A 25,835-nucleotide genomic window follows, 5' to 3' on the forward strand; every position below is an offset into this window, starting at 1 on the left:
TACAATATATGTGAAATACATCTTTCTGCCTTAGAGTTTAAGAACCTTAAATGGAAGGACTATGTAGCAAGCATATTGTGCCCATCTAATAAAGGGTATACACCACCAACATAGATTTGGGCACATCAGAGGCTGAGAGGGATGATATGTGAGAACATCTGAGTGACCTCATAAAGAGTGAATGATGTTTTCTTGACTCTAGCTTTGATTAGATCATTTTTTCTTCTGATTTATATCTTTTGCCATATGTTCAATATTTTCTACATCTCTTTCAAGTTATGCTTGACTTTGCAGCTTTATTCCTCTGCTTCTGTCTAATTCAAGCTTAATATTTGAAACCCTTGAGAGTTTAAAAGGTAAAACCTATGGCAAGTTTTGACAGTTGTACTACCTGTCTTCCACAAAGGGCAAGAGGAAAAATTCATTTTCAAAGTAGGGCAGACAACAGTTTAATCTATGGGGAAGTGCTGCTCTTTTGAATAAACCTTTTGCATATTCATTCTTTAACAAACACTTCTGGGGCAGCTGTTATATACAAAGCAATGTTCTAGGTACAAGGGGCTTCACTCATGAAGAAGACAAAAATCCCTGCTTATGTTCTATTTAGGGAAGACAAAAAATGATAAAATATGTTATAAGGTCCTAAGTGCTATAGAGCAAGTCAGAGCCAAGGAGGGGAACAGGGAGAGCCAGAAGGAGGGAGGTTACAGTTCCGTAGATGATAACCAGAGCAGGCCTTACCACAAAGGTGACATTTGAGTAAAGACTTAAGGAGGTGAGGGAAAAGCAGTATGGCCATCCTGGGGATAACCGTCAGCAGGGGGGAAGAAAGCTCAGAGGGCTGAGGTGTGACCACGGTTGGCATGTTTAAGGAGGAATGAGCAAGGGAGTCAGTGTGGCTGAAGTGGGCAGAGCAGCAGGTGAGGTTAGGGGGCTCTCAGAGGGCCTGATGGGGCAGGACCGTGAAGCACGTTGAAAAGAGTTGGACTTTTGTTCTGAGTAAGATAGGGAACCATTGAAAAAGTTTGAGTGGAGCTAAAAAGGGGTTTCTCTGGCTGCTGAGGTCCGAGGCTATTCCAGGAAACCTATCAGGAAACGGTGTGCCTCTATTGCCAGGGTGAAAGTAATAGAGGTGACAAAAAGGGGTCAGCTTCTGGATGTATTTTGAAATTAGAGTCACAGATTTCCTGGGAGGTTATATATGGGGTAGCAGAGAGAGTGGATTCAAGAAGGCCTCCGGGGTTCCTCCTGAGGAACTGAAAGAATAGAGTTGTAACTACCTGAGTTGGAAGACCAGGAACACAAAAGGTGTGGAGAAAAGCAGGCTTGGTGGGGGGGGGGGAGGAGGAGGGGAGTCAGAGGCATTAATTATAAAATACATGTTTTTATACTGTGCAGGTGAACCAAAATGCCAAAAGTTTGACCACCTCTGCCAGTTCTTTCCCCAATCCTGTGAATTTGGCTATGTTTTTTACTAGATTCTCACTATTGAGTTAAAAATATTCTGGATTACCACAATTTAATGACTTTGTTAATCCCAAGTTTATGGAATTTCTATTTTGCCTAATGTATGATATGAGAAGTTCCTAATACATAATGGAAAGTAATTTGAGGAAATGCAGCTATTGGCCTCTGGTTCACATTCATATGCTAGTCCTAGTGGCTGAAAATTAATAAACTATATTTTATTTATTTATTTATTTTTGTCTTTGTTGTTGTTGTTGTTATTGTTGTTGTTGCTATTTCTTGGGCCGCTCCCGTGGCATATGGAGGTTCCCAGGCTAGGGGTCGAATCGGAGCTATAGTCACCGGCCTACGCCAGAGCCACAGCAACGCGGGATCCGAGCCGCGTCTGCAACCTACACCACAGCTCACGGCAACGCCGGATCGTTAACCCACTGAGCAAGGGCAGGGACTGAACCCACAACCTCATGGTTCCTAGTTGGATTCGTTAACCACTGCGCCACGACGGGAACTCCAATAAACTATATTTTAAAAAATTAAATATCCAGGTGCCAGCATCCCATTACTAATACACTAAACAAAAGTTATCTAAAGCTTAAGTAACTTTTTGTTCAAATACAAACGTTGTGAACACCTGTTAAAACTTGGTAAGATACTGCAATTAATTGTGTGTTTAATGAATAAAATTATGTGGGATGAATGTTTAAACCTTAGAGTCCCTTTAAAAATGGAGAAGTGGGAGTTCCCATTGTGGCTCAGTGGTTAATGAATCTGACTGGGAACCATGAGTTGCGGGTTCAGTCCTTGGCCTCTCGCTCAGTGGGTTAAGGATCCGGCGTTGCGGTGAGCTGTGGTGTAGGTTGCAGACTCGGCTTGGATCCCGCGTTTCTGTGGCTGTGGTGTAGGCTGGTGGCTACAGCTCCGATTTGACCCCTAACCTGGGAACCTCCATATGCCACGGGAGCGGCCCTAGAAAAGGCAAAAAGACAAAAATGAAAAAGACAATAAATAAAAATGGAGAAACAAAAGTATCTTGGTAGTTGTTTGAAAATCAGATTGTTGAATAGGAAAGAAATTCTCTAATCCTGAAGAAAGTTGTATCCTGAAGGTAGTTGTCATCTTTGTGGATTTTTTTTCTTCTTTTCTGTCACGTTGAAGAGGGTAGAGAAAGCTTCAGAATTTGCAGTTTCGAAAGCATTTTCTGCCAGAAATTCAAATTTATCCAGGAGGCCTTGGGGCCAAATCATTGATTTGGAAACACCTGAGCAAATAGAGGATCCTGATGAAGTTTATGCAGAAGGTAAGAGAATACATTTTTTTGCTGTGATGTTAACAGCTCTTTGGAGTACAGCTTACTAAATCATAAGTCATATTTCAAAGTACAGAATGAAAGGATTTCCTCTGTTGTTCTTAATTTTCATTTGTTTCTACTTCCCTGAAGCTAAATTTACTGTGGAATTAACTCCAATATTACAAGTAAGGCTATATTTAAATCCCATTTTGTCCCTTGAAATAGAACCACATCCAAAGGCAGTTTTGACATAACACAGTTAACTAGTATGTGTAACATATTCATCCTGTGGCACAGAGGGCAGCTTGTTCACTTGATTTAGTATCATACAGATCATTTGAATGCTAGTTTATAAATCAACTTTGTTCCTTATGAAGAGTCTAAAGCTGACTTCACCTCTCTGCTTCCCCAAAGCATTTGCTCTTTTGGTTTAGTATTTTAGTTACCAGTGCCCTAGAGAACTCCACCATTTAGGGATGAAGAGATTAGGAGGCACCAGCAAAGAAGACTGGAAAGGAAGTTCCTGCTGTGTCTCAGTGGGTTAAGAATCTGACTGCTGTGGCCCAGGTGGGTTCGATCTCTGGCCTTGTGCTGTGGGTTAAAGATTTGGTGTTGCTACAGCTATGGCAAAGGTCACACCTATGGTTCCTATTTAATCCCTGGCTTAGGAACTTCCATGTGCTGTGGATACAGCCATTTTAAAAGATTTTTAAAAAGAGGAAGACTAGAAATGAGAGGCCCCTAAGGTATGAGGAAAATCAGAGTGTCATATCCTGGAAGCCAGTTTCCATTTGGATTATTTGTCTCCAGTTGTTCCAGTTATTTCTTCACTTATTCAACATATATATTTATTATTACTCTGTGCCAGGTACTATTTGGGGCATTGGAGGAATAGATTATGAACAGGAGGCAAAGCCCTTGCTTTCATGGAATATGCTTTCTAGAGTGGTGGGAATAAAGAAAATGAAAATAAATGATCAGGTAGTGATAAGTCATTTGAGTTTGAACCTAAAAAACCAGAAGGAGTCAGGTGAGCTCTGATAAGGAAGAGCTTCCCAGGCAGTGGGAAAGGTAGCATCAAGAGTTAAAGTACAAGCTTGGTATATTGAGGAACTAAGGAATACTGGTGTTGCTGGAGCTTCCCAATGAAGATGAGCTTGCAGGAGTGAGCAGAAGACTTGTCACATAAGGCCTTAGAGGCCTGGGGAAAGAATTTAGACTTTATTCTGAGTATGATGAGACATCATTGAAGGGTTTTAAGCAAAGGTATAATAGGATAATTTTTTAAATATATGAAAAATGGATCACAGGGAAGAAAAAGAGGGAAAAGGGAGATCAGTGGGAGGCGCTTGCAGTGGTCTCCGTGAACCATAAAGGCATTTGGTCTGGAGTGGTTGCTGGTACTGGAAATGGAGGAAGGAGATTATTTCAGAAATTGGCAAAGCTATGTCTTAACCCACCCCTTCTCGCACCCCACCAAGAGGAATACACTTAAGCCGCTTAAGGTTTCCAAGAAGTCCTGCAGTTTAAAAAAAATTTTTTTTTACCCCTTTCCCAAGCTTCCTAGACCTGAACTCTTTTTATCTTGAAATACATGTTAATACCCTTAGAAATTAGAGACCCACATTAGATAGTACTAATGAATAGAACATGGTTTTCAAAGGTTTATATCCTTTTTTTCTCCTCTCATCAACTATCTTTCGATGTTCAGTAAGAACTAGTGTCCTGGGGAACATACTTTAAGAAACTGCTTTTTAAGGAGGGTTCAAGCCTCTGATCCAACATGAAGTGTTCCTGCAGTTGAACCCTCCAAGGGATGTTCCCTTTCTTTGTTCTTTTGGGGGCACGTCATAGTAAACGTCTGTTTACTAATAAATAGCATTTAGTGGATTTGAATTATTCTACACATAAATTATTATACATGTAAATATCTGAACTACTGTACATAGAGTTACTCAGTAAATATCTGCTCCCTTTCTCTACCTCCTCTGAAAGCCAGTAGTACCTATTGCTCGTATACTTTTTACACTTAGTTTCTACCACTTTGATTCATTTTTCTGCATTTTACATATCATGCATTCCTATCTACGTTAAATGTCTTTTGACATCAAATAATACGTGGAAACCCTCCATTCCCTTTGAGCCATGCAATAATGATGATAACAATGACAAAGATAATGCCAAAACATATTTTTTCTCTTTGAAACCCCCATGCCCTATCCATAAGGACTGGATGATAATGTTGAAGGTAAGGCTGAAGAAGACATCTTCTCTCATACCTATGTATTTAAGACAATTTTCTGAATGTCACTATGAAAGAAATCTAAATGGACCTTAGCTTCCAGGATAACACACTCTTTGATTTTCCTCCTACCTCAGTGGTCTCTCAGTGGTTCCTAGTCTACTTTATTTGTTGGGCTCTGTCTCTTCGACCCCTGAACACTAAAGTTCTTTAGGGCTTAGTCCTTGAACCACCTCTCTATTTACCTTCCTCCTTTGGTGATCTCATCTACCTCTACGGCCTTAAGTACCATCTGCATGCTGACAACACCCACATTTATTTCTTCAGCCTGGACCTCTCCCTGGAAATCCTGATGATGTAGCCAATGGCTTTTTGACATCCCTCTTTGGATGTCTCATAAACATCTCAAACCTAACTTGTCTTGAAACTGAACTCCTGATCTTCCATCCAAACCTATTGCTCCTTTGGCCCTCCCTTTCTCAGTAAGTGGCACTTCCAACCTTGTAGTGCTCATGCCAAAAAACTTAAAGGTTTCTTTCTCCCACATCCTATATCCAGTCCATCTGCAATCATGTCAAAACACCTCAAAACATTATTTTCTGGAATCTGACCGTGTTTGGTACCTCCACTTAAGGTCCAGGCCATCATCATCTCTCTCCTGGATATTTGTCTTCCATTTGGGGCCTCCTGCTTGTGTACTCATCCCCCTATAGTCCATTTTAACATGATAGTCAGAGTGACGCTCTTAAAATATGTCACCTCTTTGTTCACAACCTCCCATGGCTTCCTATTACATTCAGAGTAAAAGCCAAAGTGCCTAGAATGGTATCAAGACTAAACAAATGCTATCAAAACTAAACAAAAACAAAGGGTTTGCAACCTCAGCACTATTGATATTTTGGGCTGGGTAATTTTTGTTGTAGAGGCTGTTGTGTGCATCGTAGGATGTTTAGCAGCATCCCTGGCCTCTACACAGTCCCCCAGTTGTAATAACCAAAAAGAGCTCCAGATATTGCCAGATGTCCACTGGGGGGCAAGATCACCCCGATCTAGAACCACTGCTCTGAGCCTGATCCCTGTATTACCTCTTCTACCTCATCTCCAACTATTTTCCCTTCACTTTTTCCTCCAGCCACATGCTTTCATGCTGTAAAGTGTCCAATACACTAGACACTCCTACCTTAAGGCCTTTGCATTTATTGTCTCTCTGCACAGCCATATGCTCCCACTCCCTCACTTCCTTCACTTCTTTGCTCAAATATCTTCTCAGTGAGGCCTCCTTTGACCACCCAGTTAATTTAAAACTATTGACACCCGTCTTCCATTTCTTATACACCATTTCTCTTTCCCCTGCTCTCTTTTTCTGACTGACTTGATCATTGTCTCTCTTTCCCAAGAATGTAAGCTTCATGGTGGTAGGTCTTATTTTTCCTGTTTTGTTCACTACTGTATTCCCAACATCTAGAACAGTACTTGACACATGATAGATGATGCTCAGTTAACATTTAATGAATGAATGAAAATAGCAAATGAAGAAAGTCTCTGAAATATTTAAAAAGATGTTTTTATATTTTTGATAGCTCAGGAGTTGGTCAATGACTGGTTAGATACCAAACTTAAGCAAGAACTAGCAAGCGATGGGGAAGGTGATGCTGAAGACACTGAATTGAGCAGCCCTCCTTTCCCAGAATTTAATGGGCATTTGAAATATGACAAGTTTGATGGTAAGAACTTAACTGATTGTTCTAATATCCACTGCATGTGTCCAAGAAGTTTTTTTAAATTGTTTTGAGTAAGAAATGATATATTATTTGACTTTCCTGTGTCTTGCTTAGTTTTATAATTGGCTTTAATTTTTCTTGATTCAGTTTAAATTACTTATCTAGGAGTTCCCGTCGTGGTGCAGAGGAAACAAATCCGACTTGTATCTATGAGGAAGTAGGTTCGATCCCTGGCTTTTCTCAGTGGATTAAGGATCCGGCATTGCCGTGAGCTGTGGTGTAGGTCGCAGACGTGGCTCAGATCCCGTGTTGCTGTGGCTGTGGTGTAGGTTGGCTGTAGCTCCAATTAGACCCCTAGCCTGGGAACCTCCATATGCTGTGGGTGCAGCCCTAAAAAAGCAAAAAATATATATATATGTGTATGTATATATATATATACATATATATATATGCTTATTTATATCCTCAGTAAATTTGTGGTGTTCTTTTAAAATTAAATTTTCTATTATTTGTAATTCTCTTTGTGACTATGATGGCAATTAATGCTGTTTGAGTGCTTCTCCCCATATATTGTTGGATGATGATTTACTTTGATGACTGTTTAAATATTTTACTCTATTTAAACATTGATATATCATTCTATATTTACAGAATGCTTCATTTATCTTTATAAGGGGAGTTATTACTTGTACACAGAGCTAGTGTCAGACAAGTTAAATAGCCAACTTGTGAGGCTATCCAAAGATCATAGGATTTTTGACCTGAGCATTTTAGGTAAGTGTAGCAATGGTGGCGGCAGCTCTCCATGACTCAAAGACACCACTGCTGCACTCATTTGGCAGCATTCCCCTTGCTTAGGACTCTACACAACCCCCAGCTTTGGAATCACAAAGTCGTTGGCTCTTACAGTTAGGGGAATCCTCAAAAATCACCTAATCTGATCTACCTTCTTTACTCCCTCAGATAGATATTCTTTTAGAATATCCCTAACATAAGGTGATATAACCTCTGCCTGAATGCCTTCCAGGCTAAGGAGCCTGCACTCTGGGAGGGGCCCATTCAGCTGCTGTGAGGCTCTAATCTTCATAAATTCTCTCTTAGGAGAATTAGGATTTTCATGCTTTAGTGCTATGAAAAACATCATATTCTCTCTCTCTCAAGAACAGTGTTTGTGCTTTTTGTGGAGTTGTAATCATGTCTGATCCTTCATATATGTCAGTGTTCCTAGATTAAATAGCACTAGTACCCTCAATGGTTCTTTATATCACATTTGTTTCTAGATATGCTGGTTGTCACCTTTTGGATATTTTCTAGTTTAGTGAGGTTGTTTTTAAAGTGAGACATTTCAGTATTTAATATTTATTCTGTAGCATATCCAAAATATAATGAAACTTCTACTTTCTTTTATATGGGCTAATAGCTCTAGTTATAGCTCTTAGATATGTTATCTAATATCTTACAGGCCTCATTCATCTTATGCTTGTAGAGTTTTTGGTTTTTTGGATCAAAACATTGAACAAAAATATTACCTAGCCATTAAAAAAGGATGTTATCAAAATTATCAATTAATATATGAATATCTCATATTTTGTCAAGAAAGAAAACTTGGCAAAATATAGCATCCATTTCTGATTAAAACTCAGCAAGCTAGTAGTAGAAGGTAAATTCTTCAATCTGACAAAAGGCATTTGTATGAGATGTATAGAAAACAAGTAGCAAATGACAGGTGTAAATCCTACCTTGTCAGGAATTACATTACATAAAAGTGGATTAAATGTTCCAATCAAAAGATAGAGACTGGCAGAATTAACTTAAAAATATGGCCTATCTCTATGCTGTCAAAAAGGGACACAATCTAGATTCAAAGACACAAGCAGGTTGAAAGTAAAAGGATGGAAGATGATGTACCATGCAAACAGTAACCAAAAGAGAGTGAAAGCAGCTTACTAGCATTAGAAAAATAATAGACTTTAAGATAAAAAGTTGTTACTCAAGACAAAGAAGGGTATTCTATAATAATAAAAGGGTCAATCCATCAAGAAAACAAGTATAAACATGTATACACCTAACAAAAGAGCTCAAAAATACATGAAGCGTAAACTGACAAAACTGAAGGAAGAAATAGATAATAGATAATTCAACAACAGTTGTAGACTTCAATACCCCATTTTCAATAATGTCTGGAACTAAACAGAACATCAGCAAGAAAAATATCCTTGCTTCACTAGTCGTTAGGAAAAAGCAGATTAAAACTACCATGATTAACCACTACACACCTATTAAAATGGCTTAAGGAGTTCCCGCTGTGGGTCAGTGGGTTAAGAATTGAACTGCAGTGGCTTGGGTTGCTTCAGAGGCATAGATTCAATCCTCATCCCAATGCAGTGGATTAAAGGATTTTGCATTGCTGCTGCTGCAACTGCAGCTGTGGCTCCAATTCAATCCCAGGCCCAGGAACCTCCATATGCCATGGGCGTGGCCATAAAAAAAATAAAATAAATTTAAAAGACTAATCATACCAAATATTGGTAAGAATGTGGAGGAACTGGACCACTCGTACACTGCCAGTGAGAATGTGAAATTGTATAACCACTTTGGAAAACAATTTGACAGTTTGATAAGTTAAACACATATCCAATAATTCTACTCATAGGCATTTTCCCAAGGGAAAAGGAAGCATATGTTCATACAAAGACTTATACACAAATGTTCATAACAACAATGCAAATGTCTATCCCTAGATAAATGAATGAACAAATTGTGGTATGTTACAGTGGACTACTACTCAACAATAAAAAGGGGTAAGCCAGTGATACAATGACATGGATGAATCGCAACATAATTATGCTTAGTAAAAGAAGCATGACCAAAAAGAGTACATAGTATATGATTTAATTGATACCAAATTCTGGAAAATTTAATCTTTTGGCAGAAAGCAGGTCTGTGGTTGCTTGGGATAGGACAGAGAGTGTGGAGAGGAGTGGGAGGAAGAGGTTGTAAATCAGTGGGAGGAACCTTTTGGGGCTGACAGACACATTCATCATCTTGATTGTAATGATAGTTTTACTGGCATCTATAAATGTCAAAACTTACTGCAGACTTCAGATATTTACAAGTTTATTTTATGTCAATTATACTACAATAAAGCCTTTTTTAAAAAGAGCAATGGAGTCCTCAAGGATGTTTACATCCTTGTAACATAAATGTATAAGTATATATTTTATATTGGCAATGAGGGAGTCTTTAGTGATGTGGGTGAGAGCAATTCCTCATGAGTGGGGGCTTTTTCCTCTTTATTGAATGTGAAGGCTGTTCTTGTCCAATTGGCATTATCAGTTACTATTTATTTAACACTCACAGCTTTGTATTTTTATTGTACCGTGATTATTTATGTAACTATGGAAATGATACTAAAATTAAATTTTTAATATTTCCCTCTTTTGTTGTTCTATTTCCCCTAGATTTATGTGGTTATTTGGAGGAAGAAGAGGAAAGTACCACCGTTCAAAAATTTATAGACCATCTGCTCCATAAAGATGTGGTAGATTCTGGGATGTTGGAAGATCTTGGAATGAATGAAAACCAAGACAAGAAGCAGCAGAAGGATCCTCATCTTACCATGGAGATGAGACATAAGCAGGTGGGAGGGAGAAGCAAAATTAAAATGGATAACAGGAAGCAATCTTAGTGTAACACATTTAATAAGCTTAAGTAAAGACTTAAGCCTTTATTATGAAAAGGGTGCCATCTGTGGTTTGGTTAAAAAGAATAAAAATAAAATATAAGAACTTCTGAAGAAAAATAATGCTCATAAACTGAGGATGGGAACCAGTTTATTTAAGAAAACAAAGCAAAAAAAAGAAATAATTGATTTTGACCAAGAGAGTGGTGAACTAAACTTTATTAGTTTGGATATGGCACTTCCTGTTATAAATATGTAGATTGGGTTTTACTTGAATTTGGTTTTTGAATTGTGACATCCAGATATTAATATCATGAATATTCTGGTGAATGTTATAATGATAATTCTTTTCTAGACAACTGAAAAATTCACTCATTTTGTGATTATAATTTGAAAGGGAGGACAGATCTGAATTAAATCTAGTTCTGCTGTTTTGAATTAGAAAGGCATATGGGAACTTTGTTTTCTCTGAAGGGAATAGTAGGTTATAGGAAAAAGACGCATCTCAACACTTTGTAAAGGGGCTCCAGTAAGTCAGAACAACCAAGTCTGGACTAGAATTGATGCCTGTAGGTGTGTGTGCTATCTTTTTGAAACACTGAATTTCTGGTTACTTTAAACCATACAGTGTGCAAGTGGCACTGGGGATGTTAGAGAAACAGGGTAGAAATGTGATCCTGGTTTGGATTTATGATAAAAAGGAGAAAAGAAGTTTCAAAAAGAAATAGCCAAATCTAGAAGTCTTATCATAACTGAAGAGTAAGGTAAAGGTAAATTTAAGTGAACCAGGAGGGAAAGGACCAGTCCTTAATTCATAGCTCATCAAGCCTCTAAGGAATTAATGATTTTGAAATAAATGATTGTGCTTATTCAGAAATATCTGTGAAGTTTGTGGTTTTGATTTCCAAATATGATCCAGAATCATCAATGTGTTTAAATAATGATAGAATTGAATAAAAGGTCATGATGTGGAGTTACCACTGTGGTACAGTGGGTTAAGGATCTGGTGTTGCTGCAGCTGTGGCGCAGGCCGCAGCTGTGGCATAGGTCACAGCTGTGGCTCAGATTCAATCCTTGGCCCAGGAACTTTCATACGCCTCAGATGCAGCCAAAAAAAAAAAAAGGCATGATGTTCCTTAAGGCAATAAATCACTGCTCTAATCTTCACAATGTAGCCTCCACAAAATATCCTTATTCTTTATTCAATTATAATTATCATACCGACAGGGCTTAAATAAATAGCAGTAATGTACACCTTAGAAAATCTCATGGATAGGAAAGCATTGCTAAATAAGAATCTAGAATTTCATATCTGACCCATTAGATTTTCAACTTTTCTGTTCTGCAGATCATTCCCAGATTATCTGAAGTCATCTTACCTGATTTCATTTAAAACTCTGTATTGGCTATTACCCAGTAAACAAATGAATTCCCGCTATTTTTCTGTTAAACAGAGTTCTGGGCAAGAATGCTTCAAAGTAGTTGTGTTCTGAACTTCAAAATGTGTGCTAAGGTTTTGCATCTCTCTCTCTGCTTGAAAGGCTGCATTTCACTCTTGTGTTCTCTTGAAGGTAAAAGAAAATCGCTTAAGACGTGAGAAAGAACTAGAGCGCCAGAAAATTGAAAAGACCTTGAAAAAGTCAGCATTCTTAGAAGCTCACTTTCTGGTGCAAGAGGAGAAGAAAAGGAAGGCTCTAGAGGCCAAGAAAGAGGAGGAGGAGATTCAAAGGGAGATGGTAAAGCTGCGGAGGGAGATAATTGAGAGGAGACGCACTGTGGAAGAAGCATGGAAAATGTAAGCCAGCTGTGTTGAGCAGTGTGAAGTTGTTTTTTTTAAGCAGTCATTTTGGAAGTCCTCTAACATTCTTTGAAATGTACAAACAGTGCAATAACAAAACACAAAAAAGTCACTCATTATTCCACCATCTTAACAAATGAACTATTGTCATTTTTCCACATTTCCTCCTGGTCTTGGTCCCTTTACGTGCATAATTGCAACCATAAATTACATTTAATTTTGTTATTCTGCTTGCTGGAGTCCCAAGGTCTATATATTACTCCATCAACCTCCTACACCATAGTTTATGTAACGACCTCCACTCCCCATACTGCTAAGCATTTCAGCTATTTCAGATTTTTCACCAATAGTGCATTGAGCATCCTTAAGCATAGAGCTTTTTCATTCTTTTGAATTATGTTCTTAGGACTATAATACCTGAGTTAAATGATGTGGGCTTTTTATGACTCTTGAAACATGGCCAAATTCCTTTCCAAATGGGTTGTGCTTATTTACACCATTGCTGGCAGTGGGCCACACTCAGCATTGGAGGATATCATCATTTTCAATATTTTTGCATGTTTAATAGGTATTTTATTGGTTCATTTGCAGATCTTTGAATACCTGAACATTTATAAGTTTGAACATGTTTCCTTACGCTAATTGTGACTCATCCTATTGTGAACTGCTTCAGTGTCTTATCTTCTGATAATCATACAGAGTCACCATTGCCTTACTGCCACTGATCAAGAAAAAGAATATCTGACACAAGAAGGAAATCAGAATAGTCCTCACAGGATGTAGTACTATTGTGTGTCCTCATAGAGAAAATGAGCTTCGTAAATGAAATAACTGATGTATTTATTCTGAGAAACAGCATTGGTGCATAAACTGCAAAAGCCTTGGGACAGTGTGCCTGAAGTGACTGAATACTCAAACTGAGAGGACAGAAAGACCTATTAAATAATCTCTTCCTCCTCCATCAGCCTACACAGCTTTTCCCCTGTGTTCTTGATTGCTCTCATCCTACCCAATTTAGAACAGCTCGGCAGTGGACATGCGCTTCATTCTTTCAAGTGCCAGGCTCAGACCTCCTCCAGACAGCTTTCCTTTCAGAAAGCAATCACCAGTGTTTTAGTGAGTTCTTGCTAAGGTCAGCCTTGCTCTTCAGATTGCTCTCAAGCTCTGAAAAATCTAGGCTGACCTAAATAAATTTTGAAAACAAGTAGCATTTGATGGTAGCAGGAAGCTCTGCTCACAGTGGGCACTCAACAAAGATTCACTGGTCAGTTATTTCTTTTAGAAGTTAAAATCTTATCCATGGACACAGTGAGACAGATGATATCTAGGAGGACAAGCTGATTTAAACATTCCAGGAAGCAGTTTGGCAATAAACCATAAAAGCCATAAAAATGTTATTATCACTTGACCTACGAACTCCATTCTTAGGAAAACTACCATAGGGAAACGATCAGAAACCCAAAGATTTGTACATAAAGATAATGATGACATTATTTATAATAAAACATTAATAAATATTAGAGAAAGTAATCAATGATGGCCATACAATGAAACTGCACTGACATGTTATCAGTGTTTTTTTCTAGGTGGAAATATGGATGACTTTTATACCTCTCCAGTTTTTCACAATGAACAGATAATTACTTTCATGGAAGATACATATTTTAATATTATTTTTCAATATTAGATCCATCGTATTAGAACTGTATTTCTCGAAATGCCCGTTAAGATCTGCCTATAACCATCTAATATAAATAACATTGTTATGGCATAGCAAGTGTAGGAAGAGTCGGTAAAATTTTATTGTTAGTAGGGCTTTTTACTTTATTTGTAAGATATTCTAAATCTGCTTCATTGCACAGTTTGCAAAGTATCTTCTCTAAGAGATTTATTAGTCACACAGGAAAAATAGCATCTTTACATTGGAGAAGCCCCCTTAACGTATGATGGTTAACATCACCATTAATAACACTGTGTGCCCCTGTAGAATATATGAAAATTAATGAAAGAATGTCTATAGATTTTTCTGGCATCCCTCTCTCCATTTGAGTTTCCACAGCTATAAAAAAAAATTCGGAAAGACTAGGTGACTTACCTGAGTATTCATAGCTAGTTTGTGGCCAGAGCCCGTGAATCCTGATTCCTCACTAGAAGCTATCTTTACTGAATCAATGATAAAATATATACCTTATATACTTATGCATGCCTATGTAGGTTAATACACTCCAATGAGAAGGCAACGGCTATGAGCTTCTTGGATTGGTGAGTGTAAAAGGAATGACCTGGATGAGAAAGAAAAGATAGGTAGGTGAGAAGGAGAGAACCAGAAAGGAGAAACAGTAGAGTTACTAAGAGAGTCTCGTTACTTTGCCTGAAATCCTTTTCTTTATTAAGTTGTATTTTTTTCTCTTTTCAGATATTTTAGAATTAGTATAAATTCACTTTCTCCTTATTCAGCAACACTTGATCCTTTTATTATTTTTCTTCCTAGAAACCTTCTAAAAGCCTTATGGTAAGAATCTCATTCCTTTCTTACCTGAAGGTCTTTTTTTGTCTCCCCTTGTAAGAGAGAGACCTTATGTCTATATTAGAGAATACCAAGCAGTTGTTAACTCAAATTTTGATCAAGGTATCACTCAATGTTAAACTCAATAAAAATACTTTACTAAAATACCTATAGGGCTTTCTACTTTTCAGAGTACATTATAACAATTTTATTTCATTTAACTATTTTATAAATGGATAAACTAAGGCTCAAAAAAAAAAAAAAACCTACTATGTAGTTTTACAGCCAGATCTAAAAATCTATATCTTCTGATGGAAAGTTTAGTGTTCATTTCACTATGGCAAGTTCTAATTACTCATTTTCAAGTCTATATTGTTATACATATATTTTTAAATTGTTATTAATAGAGAGAAGAAAAAGCAAGATGAAAATTCTCAAAAAAATCCAGAGAAAGGCGTGTTTCAGAGTGTTCATATTCTGGATGCAGAAAACATGGCAAAAGAAAGAAAGAAGAAACTTAAAAAGTTATTAATCCAAACTTTCAAGGAAGATCGTGAGGTAGGGATTGTAATATCTCTATTCAGCGTTCTGTAGCATAAATGACAAAAGGCTTTCTCAGAGGTGGGACATTATAATACTAAGCCCAACTGAGTATCATCACAAATACCAAAATTGCTCACATCATTTGTTCTTTGCTGTCCATCTGGCCTAGTAATAGGTCAGTGCTTCAATCCCTTGTTCAAGGGCTATTCTTATATACTCTGTGTGATTCTGGAGAATCAGGATCTGGGATGTCTTCTAAATTACCCTGTTTAGAATAGTATATAACTACTAATGTAGACTTTTGGCTAGGGGTCAAATCAGAGCTACAGCTGCCCGCCTATACCACAGCCACAACAGCAATGCCAGATCTGAGCCATGTCTTGTGACCTACACCATAGCTCATGGCAACACTGGATCCTTGACCCTCTGAGTGAGGCCAGGGGTTGAACCCACATCCTCATGGATTCTAGTTGGGTTCATTAACCACTGCGCCACGATGGGAACTCCCACCTTTGGAAGATCTTGAAAGCTCAGCTTCCACTTTGATAGTCTTATGTGTTCTAGGTTATTTAGAGGAATTATTCAGAAAGTTACTTGCTTTTTGGTAGCTTAGATCCTAAACAATGATATATTTGTGCCTTTACTTTTAATGGTCTGCATTTATTTTATTCAACTCTCCCTTTCTTTAGTTCCACTTTTATTTTTCATTGACAAATGAGCATACTCCTCAGGCTACATAAGCAGATTTTTTTCAATGAAGTGGAATTGATAACATTATACATTTGGGGTTTATGATGTTTCAGGTGAAAGGAACTGCTTGGAAGAATTGTAAATGAGAAGGTTGTATGAGAAAAAATAAATATGTATATTTTATATCTCCTACAACATGCAACCCAGGCCCTTAGGCACTGATGAAATTCAGTGAAAGTTAATGGAATGAATGTATAATGTATAAATGGATTTAACAAATAAAAAAAAAGCAATGTCAGGAAGATACTGAGGGATAAACATAGGATAGACTACAAAGGCCCTGGAAATAAGTAACAGGAATTTGAATATGATATAGATAACTAAGATGTAAGGAAAACAAATAGTTAAAGCAATTATTTTAAAAAGTTAGACATGTTTAATGGCAGTATTTTGGACTGACAGGCAAGAAGTCATAAAAATTCAAATATAAAACAACAAGAATTTGGTAGAGTTCCAGTTTTAGGAATAGAAAGGGAAATGTGGTAGGAGGAAATATTAAGAGTTGGGATCCACATTTGGGGAAGGATTGGCAAAGACTCTTCAATGATGTGTCCTTCATGAGATGAATGGAGTTAACATGTCCTACACATTAACAAACAGTTCAGATTTGAAATGAGTGTTCAGGGGCCCATGTCGAGAAGATGTAAGGAACAAGTGCCATGATATGTTACCCAACCAGCGAGAGATGGTTAAGATATGTGCTCCCTGTAAGATTAATTTTTTAATTTTATTGACATCCACTGTACAGGAAAAAGTAATATACTTGTCTCTTCGTATCCATGGGGGACTGGTTCTAGGACCCCACACAGATACTAAAATCTATGGATGCTTAAATCCCTTATATAAAATAGTGTAATATTTGCACATAATCTACACTCATCCTCTCATACACCTTAAATCATCTCTAGATTTCCCATGTAAAAAATTAATAAACAGAAACCTGAATTAAGTAGAGTCAAGAGACCAGAAGGGGGAGCTCTCATGCCCTGCAACAATAGCAGAGTTCATCAGGAAGTAAGACTCCTCTTCTTTACTGGCAAGGACTCAGCCAATGAAAAGCCATGGACTCTTTTTACTACAGCCCTCCCAACTTCCTTTTCCTCTATATTTAGAGTTCTCCCCCCCTTCTCTTGCAAGAAATTGCATGTGGCTCACCATGGTTGCAGATCCCAGATTGCAATTCTTTGCTGATCCCAAATAACCCCATCTTTGCTGGTATTATTCGCCTGGCAGTCTATTTGTTCCAGGTCAATATCTAATGCTTTGTAAATGCTATGTAAGTAGTTGTAAATACAATGTAAATGCTCTGTAAATAGTTGCCAGCATGGCAAATCCTGTTTTACTTTTTGGAACTTTCTGGAAACTTTTTTTCCCCTGAATACTTTTCATCCACGGTTTGTTGAATCCACAGTAGAACCTGCAGATACAGAGGTCCGACGGTATAAGTTTTAGGAAGTGTGAATTTTAGACACAAAGAGTTGGACAAAATTAGTGGCCTACTAACACAAATTACTCAGCCTTCAAAAGACCAGCAGGTATATTTTAAAACAAGAGACTATGAGTAAATTACCTCGACACAGTTCTGCTTGATTTGAACCTATATTTTTAAGTCTTTGTTTTGAAATAATTTTAGACATATAGAAAATTTGCAAAAAACAGTAATGGGAGTTCTTGAATACTTTCACCCAGCTTTCTCCAGTTTAAACATCTCATATAACCATAGTAAAATTATCCCAAAATAGGAAATTAACATTGCTACAATGTCATTAAATACAGTTAACAAGACTAAAGACTTTATTAGAGTATCACCTGTTTTTCCACTAAAGGTCCTTTTTCTGTTTCAGGACTTTATCCATAATTTCATCCTACATTTGCTTGTCATATCTCTTTAGTCTTCTCTAGTTCTCTGACAGGGCCAGTCCTCAATCTTCCTTTGTCTTTTATGACCTTGACATTTTTGAAGAGTACTGGTCAGGTATTTTGTAGAATGTCTCTCAATTTGGGCTTTCCAGTGTTCCCTTCTGCTTCACTAGAGATTATTATTAGTAAGAATACCACAAGAAGTGATGCTGTGCCCCTCTCAGTGTATCATATCAGAGGTACATAATGTTAATGTGTCTTATTACTACTGATGTTACCCTCCATCACTTAAGATTGTGTCTGCTAGGTTTCTTCACTGTGAATGGTAAAATTAGTGCTTTTCCCTTTGTAATTCATAAATATCTTAGAGGAAGTATTGTGAAACTATGCAAATATCCTGTTTATCCTTAAATTTTCACTTACTAATTTTAGCATCCATTGGTGAATCTTTCCTATAACAATAATTACTGTGGTATCTGACTCATGATGATTTTTTTATTTCCCTCATCTTGTCTCCATTTACTGAAATTTTTATAGAAGGAAAAACTGTCCCTTCTCCTTCATATATTTATTTATTCACTTAGTTGTTTATTTTTATTAGTATGGGCTTATAGATATTTATCCTATGAGTTATACTTTAATATTATTGTTTACTTTGTTACTCAAATTATTCTGACCATTGGGGAATCTTTCAGATTGACTCCTTTGACCTTTGAAAATCATTTTTGGGAGGCATTTCCTTTCTTTCTGGCAGCACAAGCTGTTCCAGGCTCATCTTGTATTTTCCCTGACCCAGCTCTAGAATCAACCACTTCTACATGGAACCCTGCTTCCTTTTATTGAAGAATAATTTAGAAACCAAGGTCTGGGTACTAGCTATGCTGGGGTGTCATTGTATCTGGGCCCTCTCAGCAGACAGAGCTGAGAAATAGATGTACATATAGTAATCTACACATAATACACATTATATTTATTTCTTTGTCTAGCTGTACACACATTAAAATCCATGAGTTCATACTGACACATCCAATTCCAGGGCTACAACACAGGGGTCATGCTGTCCTTTCCCCTTCCTTATTTGTAACTTGTTTCTGTATCTAACTGTATATATATTAAAATAATTGTGAGTTCATAATGGTAACTTCAACCTCAGTTTTTAATTTAGCCTTTCCCCCTTGCTTGTTTATAACTTCTTTCTGATAGTCAGAAACCTGGAGCTTATTATCTAAAAAATATTGACTTATTTTTTTAGTCCTAGTACATTCTAAAAGTAGTTTCAGGATTGGTAACCTATACTGCTTTGAAAACAGATTTACTAAGTTCAGTGTAATATTTGTCCATTTGTTTTTGTTTTTAGCCTTATTCAGCCAAACTTGTTTTCCAAAGTTACTTAGGTTGGTTTTTTTCTTCCCCTTCTTCTTCAGTGTGATTATGTTATTCATATGTGTTATTGTTAGTGAACCTCTAATTTAGATTTCTCCAGCATGTGGGTATAACTGAGACATAGGGAATAATCCACCTACCAGACCCCTCAGGCTTTTATGTAGACTTGGCTGGAGACAGGATGTCCTCTGGTAAATTCCACCAGAGTAGCAGGCCCTCTGGGCTCATTATTTTGGTCCCAGTCCACATTCCTAGCCTGGTTCTGAGGGAGCCTGAAGCTGCCCTTGGGTAATGAAACTTAGATACTCAGCAGCCTAAATATGACCACAGGATAAAAGGGGGGAAAATGCCTACCTGGCTTTCAGTGAGTACAGGAAACGCTTGTCAGCACCCTCAGAATGGTTTACTGGCACAAACCCAACAACAGACTGTATAATTTGCAGGAAGACTTTAAAGAATCTGCTTCTAAGGGTTGCTCTAATTCAGGCTTTTTTAGTTCCTTGTATTCTTTGTGCTTGACTCTGGATTCTGTTTGTTCCCCCCAAACAATTTAACATCACATTTGGGCCACATTATTTAACAGGAGATTTTCTGAGAGAAACATAGCAGTCTCTCTTTATCAAAACACAAGTTCAGGTTCAGCACTCTTAATGCATCTTTCCCACTCATTTCAATGCTGGTTCTTTTTATTTTATCCAAAACATTTGTTTTTATATAGAAACTTTCTACCTCCATCCTATCCTACTTTCTCTTTGATCTTGCAATGAAATCTCTTGGGGAGATTCAGCAAGCCACATGTCCTTGCTAATTAGTGGAAACAACAAGGGATTAACTATGAAATTCTTACACTCTTTGGAAAGTAGCCTTCTTAATTCTGAAATACATTTTATGTTTTCTTCAGATAAGAAGATCTATGATTTTTCCTGCTTTTGAAAGTTGAAGAAAACAATGAAAGATGGATTGACACTAACCCATGTCTTAATTCTATGGGAAGGTTTTGGTTTGTCTCTTTGGTTAGGTATCTCTGTTAGAGGATGAGATAATAATGACCCAAAAAAAGCACTATTGATACTATGCTTGTGGCACAGTGCCTTCCAAAAGGCTGCCCCAAACTAAACTGAGGGAATGTGGAAATATGTGGAAAAGAAGCCTGCATTTTTTTCTTACAAAGTAATGAAAACTGAACCTCATTTATACAGCAAAGATCTTAGTTTTATCCAGACTGCCTACATACCACTGAAGAAAAACCATTTCTGAACTGAAACATAGCAGCCATGTTGTCTTATGTTTAGGGAAGGAAATGAAGGAAAAGCCTCTCTGCAAATAAAACTGCAGAGTAAGAGAATTATTGAGCACACACGTAAAGAATATCAGGATTTATGTAACTCTCCCTTCTGAACTTATTGCCAAGGACAATATGTGGTGTGCATTTTAGGAGTTGTTTGAAACATTATTATGTTTTACTTAATATAGCCTTTCTATGGAAAATTTCCAAGTAAAATTTTGTTGGTATTGGTCAGGAAGTTGTTTGTTTAGTTTGCTATTTTTCTTTTTCTTTTTGGCTGCACCTGCCAAAAAGTTCCCAGGCAGGGAGTGAACCTGTGCCATAACAGTGACCCGAACCACAGCAATGACAACGCCAGATCCGTAACCCATTGAGCCACAAGGGAACTCCTAGTTTGTTATTATACTCCTCCTTACCCTCACCCTGTGAGTAACCCAGGTTTTCCACTCTCACAGAAGGGATAGTGAGAGCCAGTTTACCAAAACATTGCAACAGTGTTTTGTTTTTCAAAATGCTATTTTGATCCCAGAGATTCCAGTTCAAAAGTATATGACTTTTTGGTTTTTTCTTTTGGAAAAAGTAGTGATTAAATTCTGCTTTTAAAAAATTAAGAAAAGGGCTTTCGGCATAAATGAAACCCTTTTTCTAAAATTGTACAGAGTGTCTTTTCCCCTAAACACTAAACATTAGGTAAATATTTATAAGGATCTTAAGAACCATGTGGGTGAGGAACAAATGACATCACATCATTGTCTTACTGTCAGACTACCCTAGAGGTAAATCCAGCATTTGTGTAATATATTCTGAGGTAAGCTCTACTTGACATGGCAGGGGTGGGGAGAACAGGTAAGTCTGCCTTCCCTAAAGACTTGACGTCTGGAAAACTGGTCCAGGCTTCTTCGGGAAAGGAGCCCTATCTTAGTGGAGAGTCAGGTTGTCAAGTTATAGGGGGTATTGTGGTCATTCTTTTAAAAATCCCCAAGCATTTTATTAGTTAAGAATATAATATGGTGAGGCTAAGCAGTTGCTTTCCAAAATCCTGCTACTTCTTCAGTGAAACAGAATTAGATAACTACAGCAAACTTATTGATTAAAACTTCTTAGCAGAATTAAGAAGAATTTATAGGACGTCCTTTTGTTAGCAGTACATATTGATGCATTTATGGGTGAAATGGTACAATGTCTGCTGTCTGGAATTTATTTTTAAATAATCCAGGAAGGAAAAGTGAGTGGAGGAAGAATGAAATGCTGATAATTTCTGAAGCTGAGTGAGGAGTTCATTCTTCTACTTTTGGGTGTGTTTGTTAAGTCTGTGTAATAAAGTGGGGGTTTTTAAGTTTAAGAAAATGAAGGGGAGGGGTTCCCATTGTGACTCAATGGAAACGAATCTGACTAATATCCATCAGGATGCAGGTTCAATCCCTGACCTTGCTCAGTGGATTAACGATCTGGCGTTGCCCTGAGCTGCGGTGTAGGTTGCAGATGTGGCTCAGATCTCGTGGCCAGCAGCTACAGCTCTGATTCAACCCCTAGCCTGGGAACCTCCATATGCCTCAGGTGTGGCCCTAAAAAGACAAAGAAAGCGGGGGAGAGGGGGGATTAAATACAGAGGTAAAATTAGCATTACAGCTTTCAGTATATAACGGATATGCTTTTTGTCTGTAGCCAATGTGAGCATTTCACACAGCAGTGGTTGTCAAAGTTTAGGTCTCAGAGCTTTTCCATGGAACCCAACAGCAAGTCCAGGTCTTAGCACTGTGTGCTGAAAACTGAATGAATTTTCCCCAGTGTATTTATGTACTTGTAGATGTGTATATAGTTGGGGTAACTATAGAGCTCAGTAACTTCCTCTCTTTGGGGCAAAATTATGAAAATCAGGAGTAGGATGGGCTATAGGGGACCACTTTTAAGTGCTGCTCTTTCCTGGGGAAGAGCATTTTGTTATGTTAAAAGATCCTCCTCTCCATCTTCCAGGCTCTTCTTAGCATCTCTAGGGTCTTCTAGCCTAGGTCTAGTCTAGGTATCTGTTTAGCTCTAATTGTCTCTGGAAAGAAAAAAAGAAGTGGAGGATTGCTTTCACGTGTAGTATTAGGGCATCTCTTCCTTTTGGCCTTGGAGCAGCAAGGAGTCAGCCAGGGCCCTGGGCCGGGCGGTATAGCTTTATCTCTAATATTTGGTCCTTGGCCAGCTCCCCTAGACCACTAGTTGAACCACAGTTAGTTCCATTGGGCAAAAATAAATTGTAAACTTATTGACATTTTTGTCCTCTTTACAATTCATTGTTTATTTTTCCATGACTGAGAATTTTGATGCAATTATCACCGAGCTTTCTGACAAAAGGGAAATAGCTGAGGAATTTTGATGAGTTACCCACTTCATTAATCAGAACAAGCATCTCTAGTGACAGGGTTAGAATTACAATGAAGATTAGATAGCAAATTGCTGTTCTACCGAATGTCAATCATTTCCAGTGACAGCAGTGTGATTACACTTCAGGGAAGAGCTTTTCTTGCCAACAAAACGAGGGCAACTCCAGTGCAGGTAATAAATTTAGCAGGGTGAGCTGTCATTTCTTCCCTTGAGTGGAATCCTTAATGACCAAATGATGTCTTGTGCAAGATTTTGAAAGGAGAAAAGTATTTCACTTAAAAACTTTCTAAATTTCCCTTTGTAGTATTTTGTTTTAAAAATTATTATAGATCTGTACTTAGGAGCAGTTTTTCCCACAGTGATTTTCAGTATTTTATATACCCGTAACAAGCCTTAATTATCACCAAACTATAATAAAGAGATGGTAGAAGTTAGTAAAAGCATACATCTCTATATTTGAGAATCTATCATAAATGAAAACATTGTCCAGAAAGAGATGAATCAGGTAAGCAACGGAGGGAGGTCTGTCTAGTTAAAACATTAAGTTCTCTGGCTTAAACAGAATGTATTCCTCTTCCAACTAGTTGTGGTTTTAAATGATAGTTCTTGTTTCAAAAAGCAAAGGGATAGAGCATTGCTCTTCAGAGTGTAGACCTGAAAAGGAGAAGCAGGCCTGCTTGCTAGGGCTACTGTGTGTGGGGGAGGGTAAGAGAAAGCGTGACTGGATCAGGACTGTGGAAGGTGCCACTTTGGTCCCTTCACAGTCAGAAAAGATGGGGCTGAGACTGTTTGCCTTTCCCAAATATTTTCTTCCAAAAGCATTGCATAAATAATGGAATTGCTTTTTTGAGTAGACAAGGAAAAAAACCCAATGGCAAGTAGATTTCAAGAAAGCAGTTGGAGTATATCACTTTGCTGCTCTAAACTTCTGTATAGTGAAATTGAATTACGGAGCTTCAGAACTGATCATTTTGCTCTCAGAGTCGAAATGTAAATATTTTTAAAGAAACATATATTGACTGTGGCATTTATAAACTCAAATTTTCCCCTTCTTGAGTACAGATATTTTTCAGCAGTGCTTTTCTACTGTAGTAAGTTATGTATCAAGTTCTTTCTTTTTCAGTACAAAAGAAGCAAATGATTTGCTCTTCCTCTTTATTTATTTATTGCTTTTTAGGGCCACACCTGCAGCATATGAACGTTACCAGGCTAGGGGTCCAATCAGAGCTACAGTTGCTAGCCTATGCCACAGCCACAGTAACGCCACATCTTAGCCCTGTCTGCCACCTACACCACAGCTCATGGCAATGCTAGATCCTTAACCCACTGATTGAGGCCAGGGATCGAACCCGCAACCTCATGGTTCCTAGTCAGATTCATTTCTGCTGTGCCACTATGGGAACTCCCTTTGTTCTTCCTCTTTAAAAAAGACTTTTTGCCTAGTAGATTAGGGTTATTGGGGTGCCAGAATGTTTCAGTTTTAGCCTTAGGTATACTATTAACTCTTCACTTGGCGAATTTAGTCATTAACCCTTCTCTGTTTGAAATTTAGCTTGGTAAGGTAAATCATAATAGTATTTGCAGTCTATTTTGTAGTGATGGTCTATAAATTAATAAAATAGTACATGTGAGGTGCTGTGAACTTTACAGAGAAAAGAATGTGGAAATCCAAGAAGGACACTATTAATAGTGCTGTTATTGTCAAGGTGAATTATGTTTGTACCACTTCATCATGAGAAATAATCCAGGAGTTAAAATTAGAGATAACTAGCTATACATAGACTATTTCATCGAGTCGTTTAAGGAGAATCTCTTAAGTGAATCTGGTAAATATATTTTTTTGACTGTAGTATACAAAAGAAACATGTACATGCTTCTTTTTTCATGCTGTATTTTGTGAGATAGACAAGCAAATAATAATGCAAAAAGCATAGCCCCTTAACCAGATAGCTGGGTGTTTTTTATTGTTATGACTGAAGGCAAATCTTAACATTCAGCAAATTTCCCTTCATCCACTTCTCCCTTCCTTTTCTCTGGCTCTCTCCATCCCTTCTTTCCTTCTGTGGGATCCTTAGATCTTACCTTAGTAAAGGTCTAGAAAATGTGCCTTCATTTGACCTAATGGAAAGGGAATAAGGGCTTTTTAAAGACTGCAGTGGTTTTTCATAACGGAAAATTATAATGAAAAATATTGTGTGGTTTGTCTACATGAGAATATAATTGGTTTTTTTGTAGAAAATATTTCAGGCCAAATTGGCTATTTCTAAGAATTTTAGCATCTGCTCCCTATGTTATTGGTCTTTTAATTTATATATTCTCTCTCCCTATAACCTCTCAAAAGTAGAAACTATATCCCAAACAATTTGGTTCACAGTTCCCAAATTCAGACACAATGGTGGGTGCTTACTAAATGTTGAAATGGTGAAAGATAAGTGTTTTTAAAGGGAAAGAAGCAAGAAATAGGGCTGACCCTGGTGTGACTACCGAGTTCTTAAAGCTGGTCAGCAGACAGCTCCTGTACCTCCTGTGGAGTCATTTCCTGTGAGGTACTTTCTGTTTTAGCACTTCCCATGCCCATGCAGTGCCACTCTCTGTGGTCTGTCAGTCCTGCCTTCTGGAGGCTCACAGGCTTGTGGAAACTAGTAAACAGGTAATATAGTCTGATGACTCTTTTGACTAAAGAAAATATAGGTTGCTCTGGGAACACAGTGAAAGGGCACTAACTTTTGGGGAGAGTGGTAATAGGATGGCTTCCTGAGAAAGGTGACTTCTGAAGTAGGCAGGCAGAGAGAGACCAGAAAAAGAGAGATGAGTATGACCATAGGTATGGAAGTATGAAACAGTATGGTTGTTGTAAGGCCAAGAGCTGAAAGTACTTTGATGTAGTTGGAACATAAAGTTTGCTGTGAAGATAGAAGATATAGGCAAGGCCTAAATTTC

At 37.7% G+C, this 25,835-nt stretch overlaps 1 protein-coding gene across 9 annotated transcripts in view; it reads left to right on the plus strand.

Moving 5' to 3' along the window:
- Nucleotides 1-25,835, plus strand: part of CCDC191 (coiled-coil domain containing 191) — a 95,552-nt gene that overhangs the window by 6,476 nt on the left and 63,241 nt on the right. For 4 of the 9 annotated variants that reach the window (XM_047792050.1, XM_047791999.1, XM_047791980.1 and 1 more), the window contains exons 3-7: nt 2,623-2,764; nt 6,578-6,721; nt 10,180-10,358; nt 11,972-12,195; nt 15,112-15,262. In XM_047792050.1, coding sequence (XP_047648006.1) covers nt 2,623-2,764; nt 6,578-6,721; nt 10,180-10,358; nt 11,972-12,195; nt 15,112-15,262 — 840 coding nt within the window. Of the gene's footprint in view, nt 1-2,622; nt 2,765-3,189; nt 3,323-6,577; nt 6,722-10,179; nt 10,359-11,971; nt 12,196-15,111; nt 15,263-25,835 lie in introns of those variants that run through there. The other 5 variants (XM_047792025.1, XM_047792041.1, XM_047792009.1 and 2 more) reach the window with 5 other exon arrangements.

Source organism: Phacochoerus africanus, chromosome 1 (genome assembly GCF_016906955.1).
Source record: "Phacochoerus africanus isolate WHEZ1 chromosome 1, ROS_Pafr_v1, whole genome shotgun sequence".
Classification (NCBI taxonomy): Eukaryota; Metazoa; Chordata; class Mammalia; order Artiodactyla; family Suidae; genus Phacochoerus; species Phacochoerus africanus.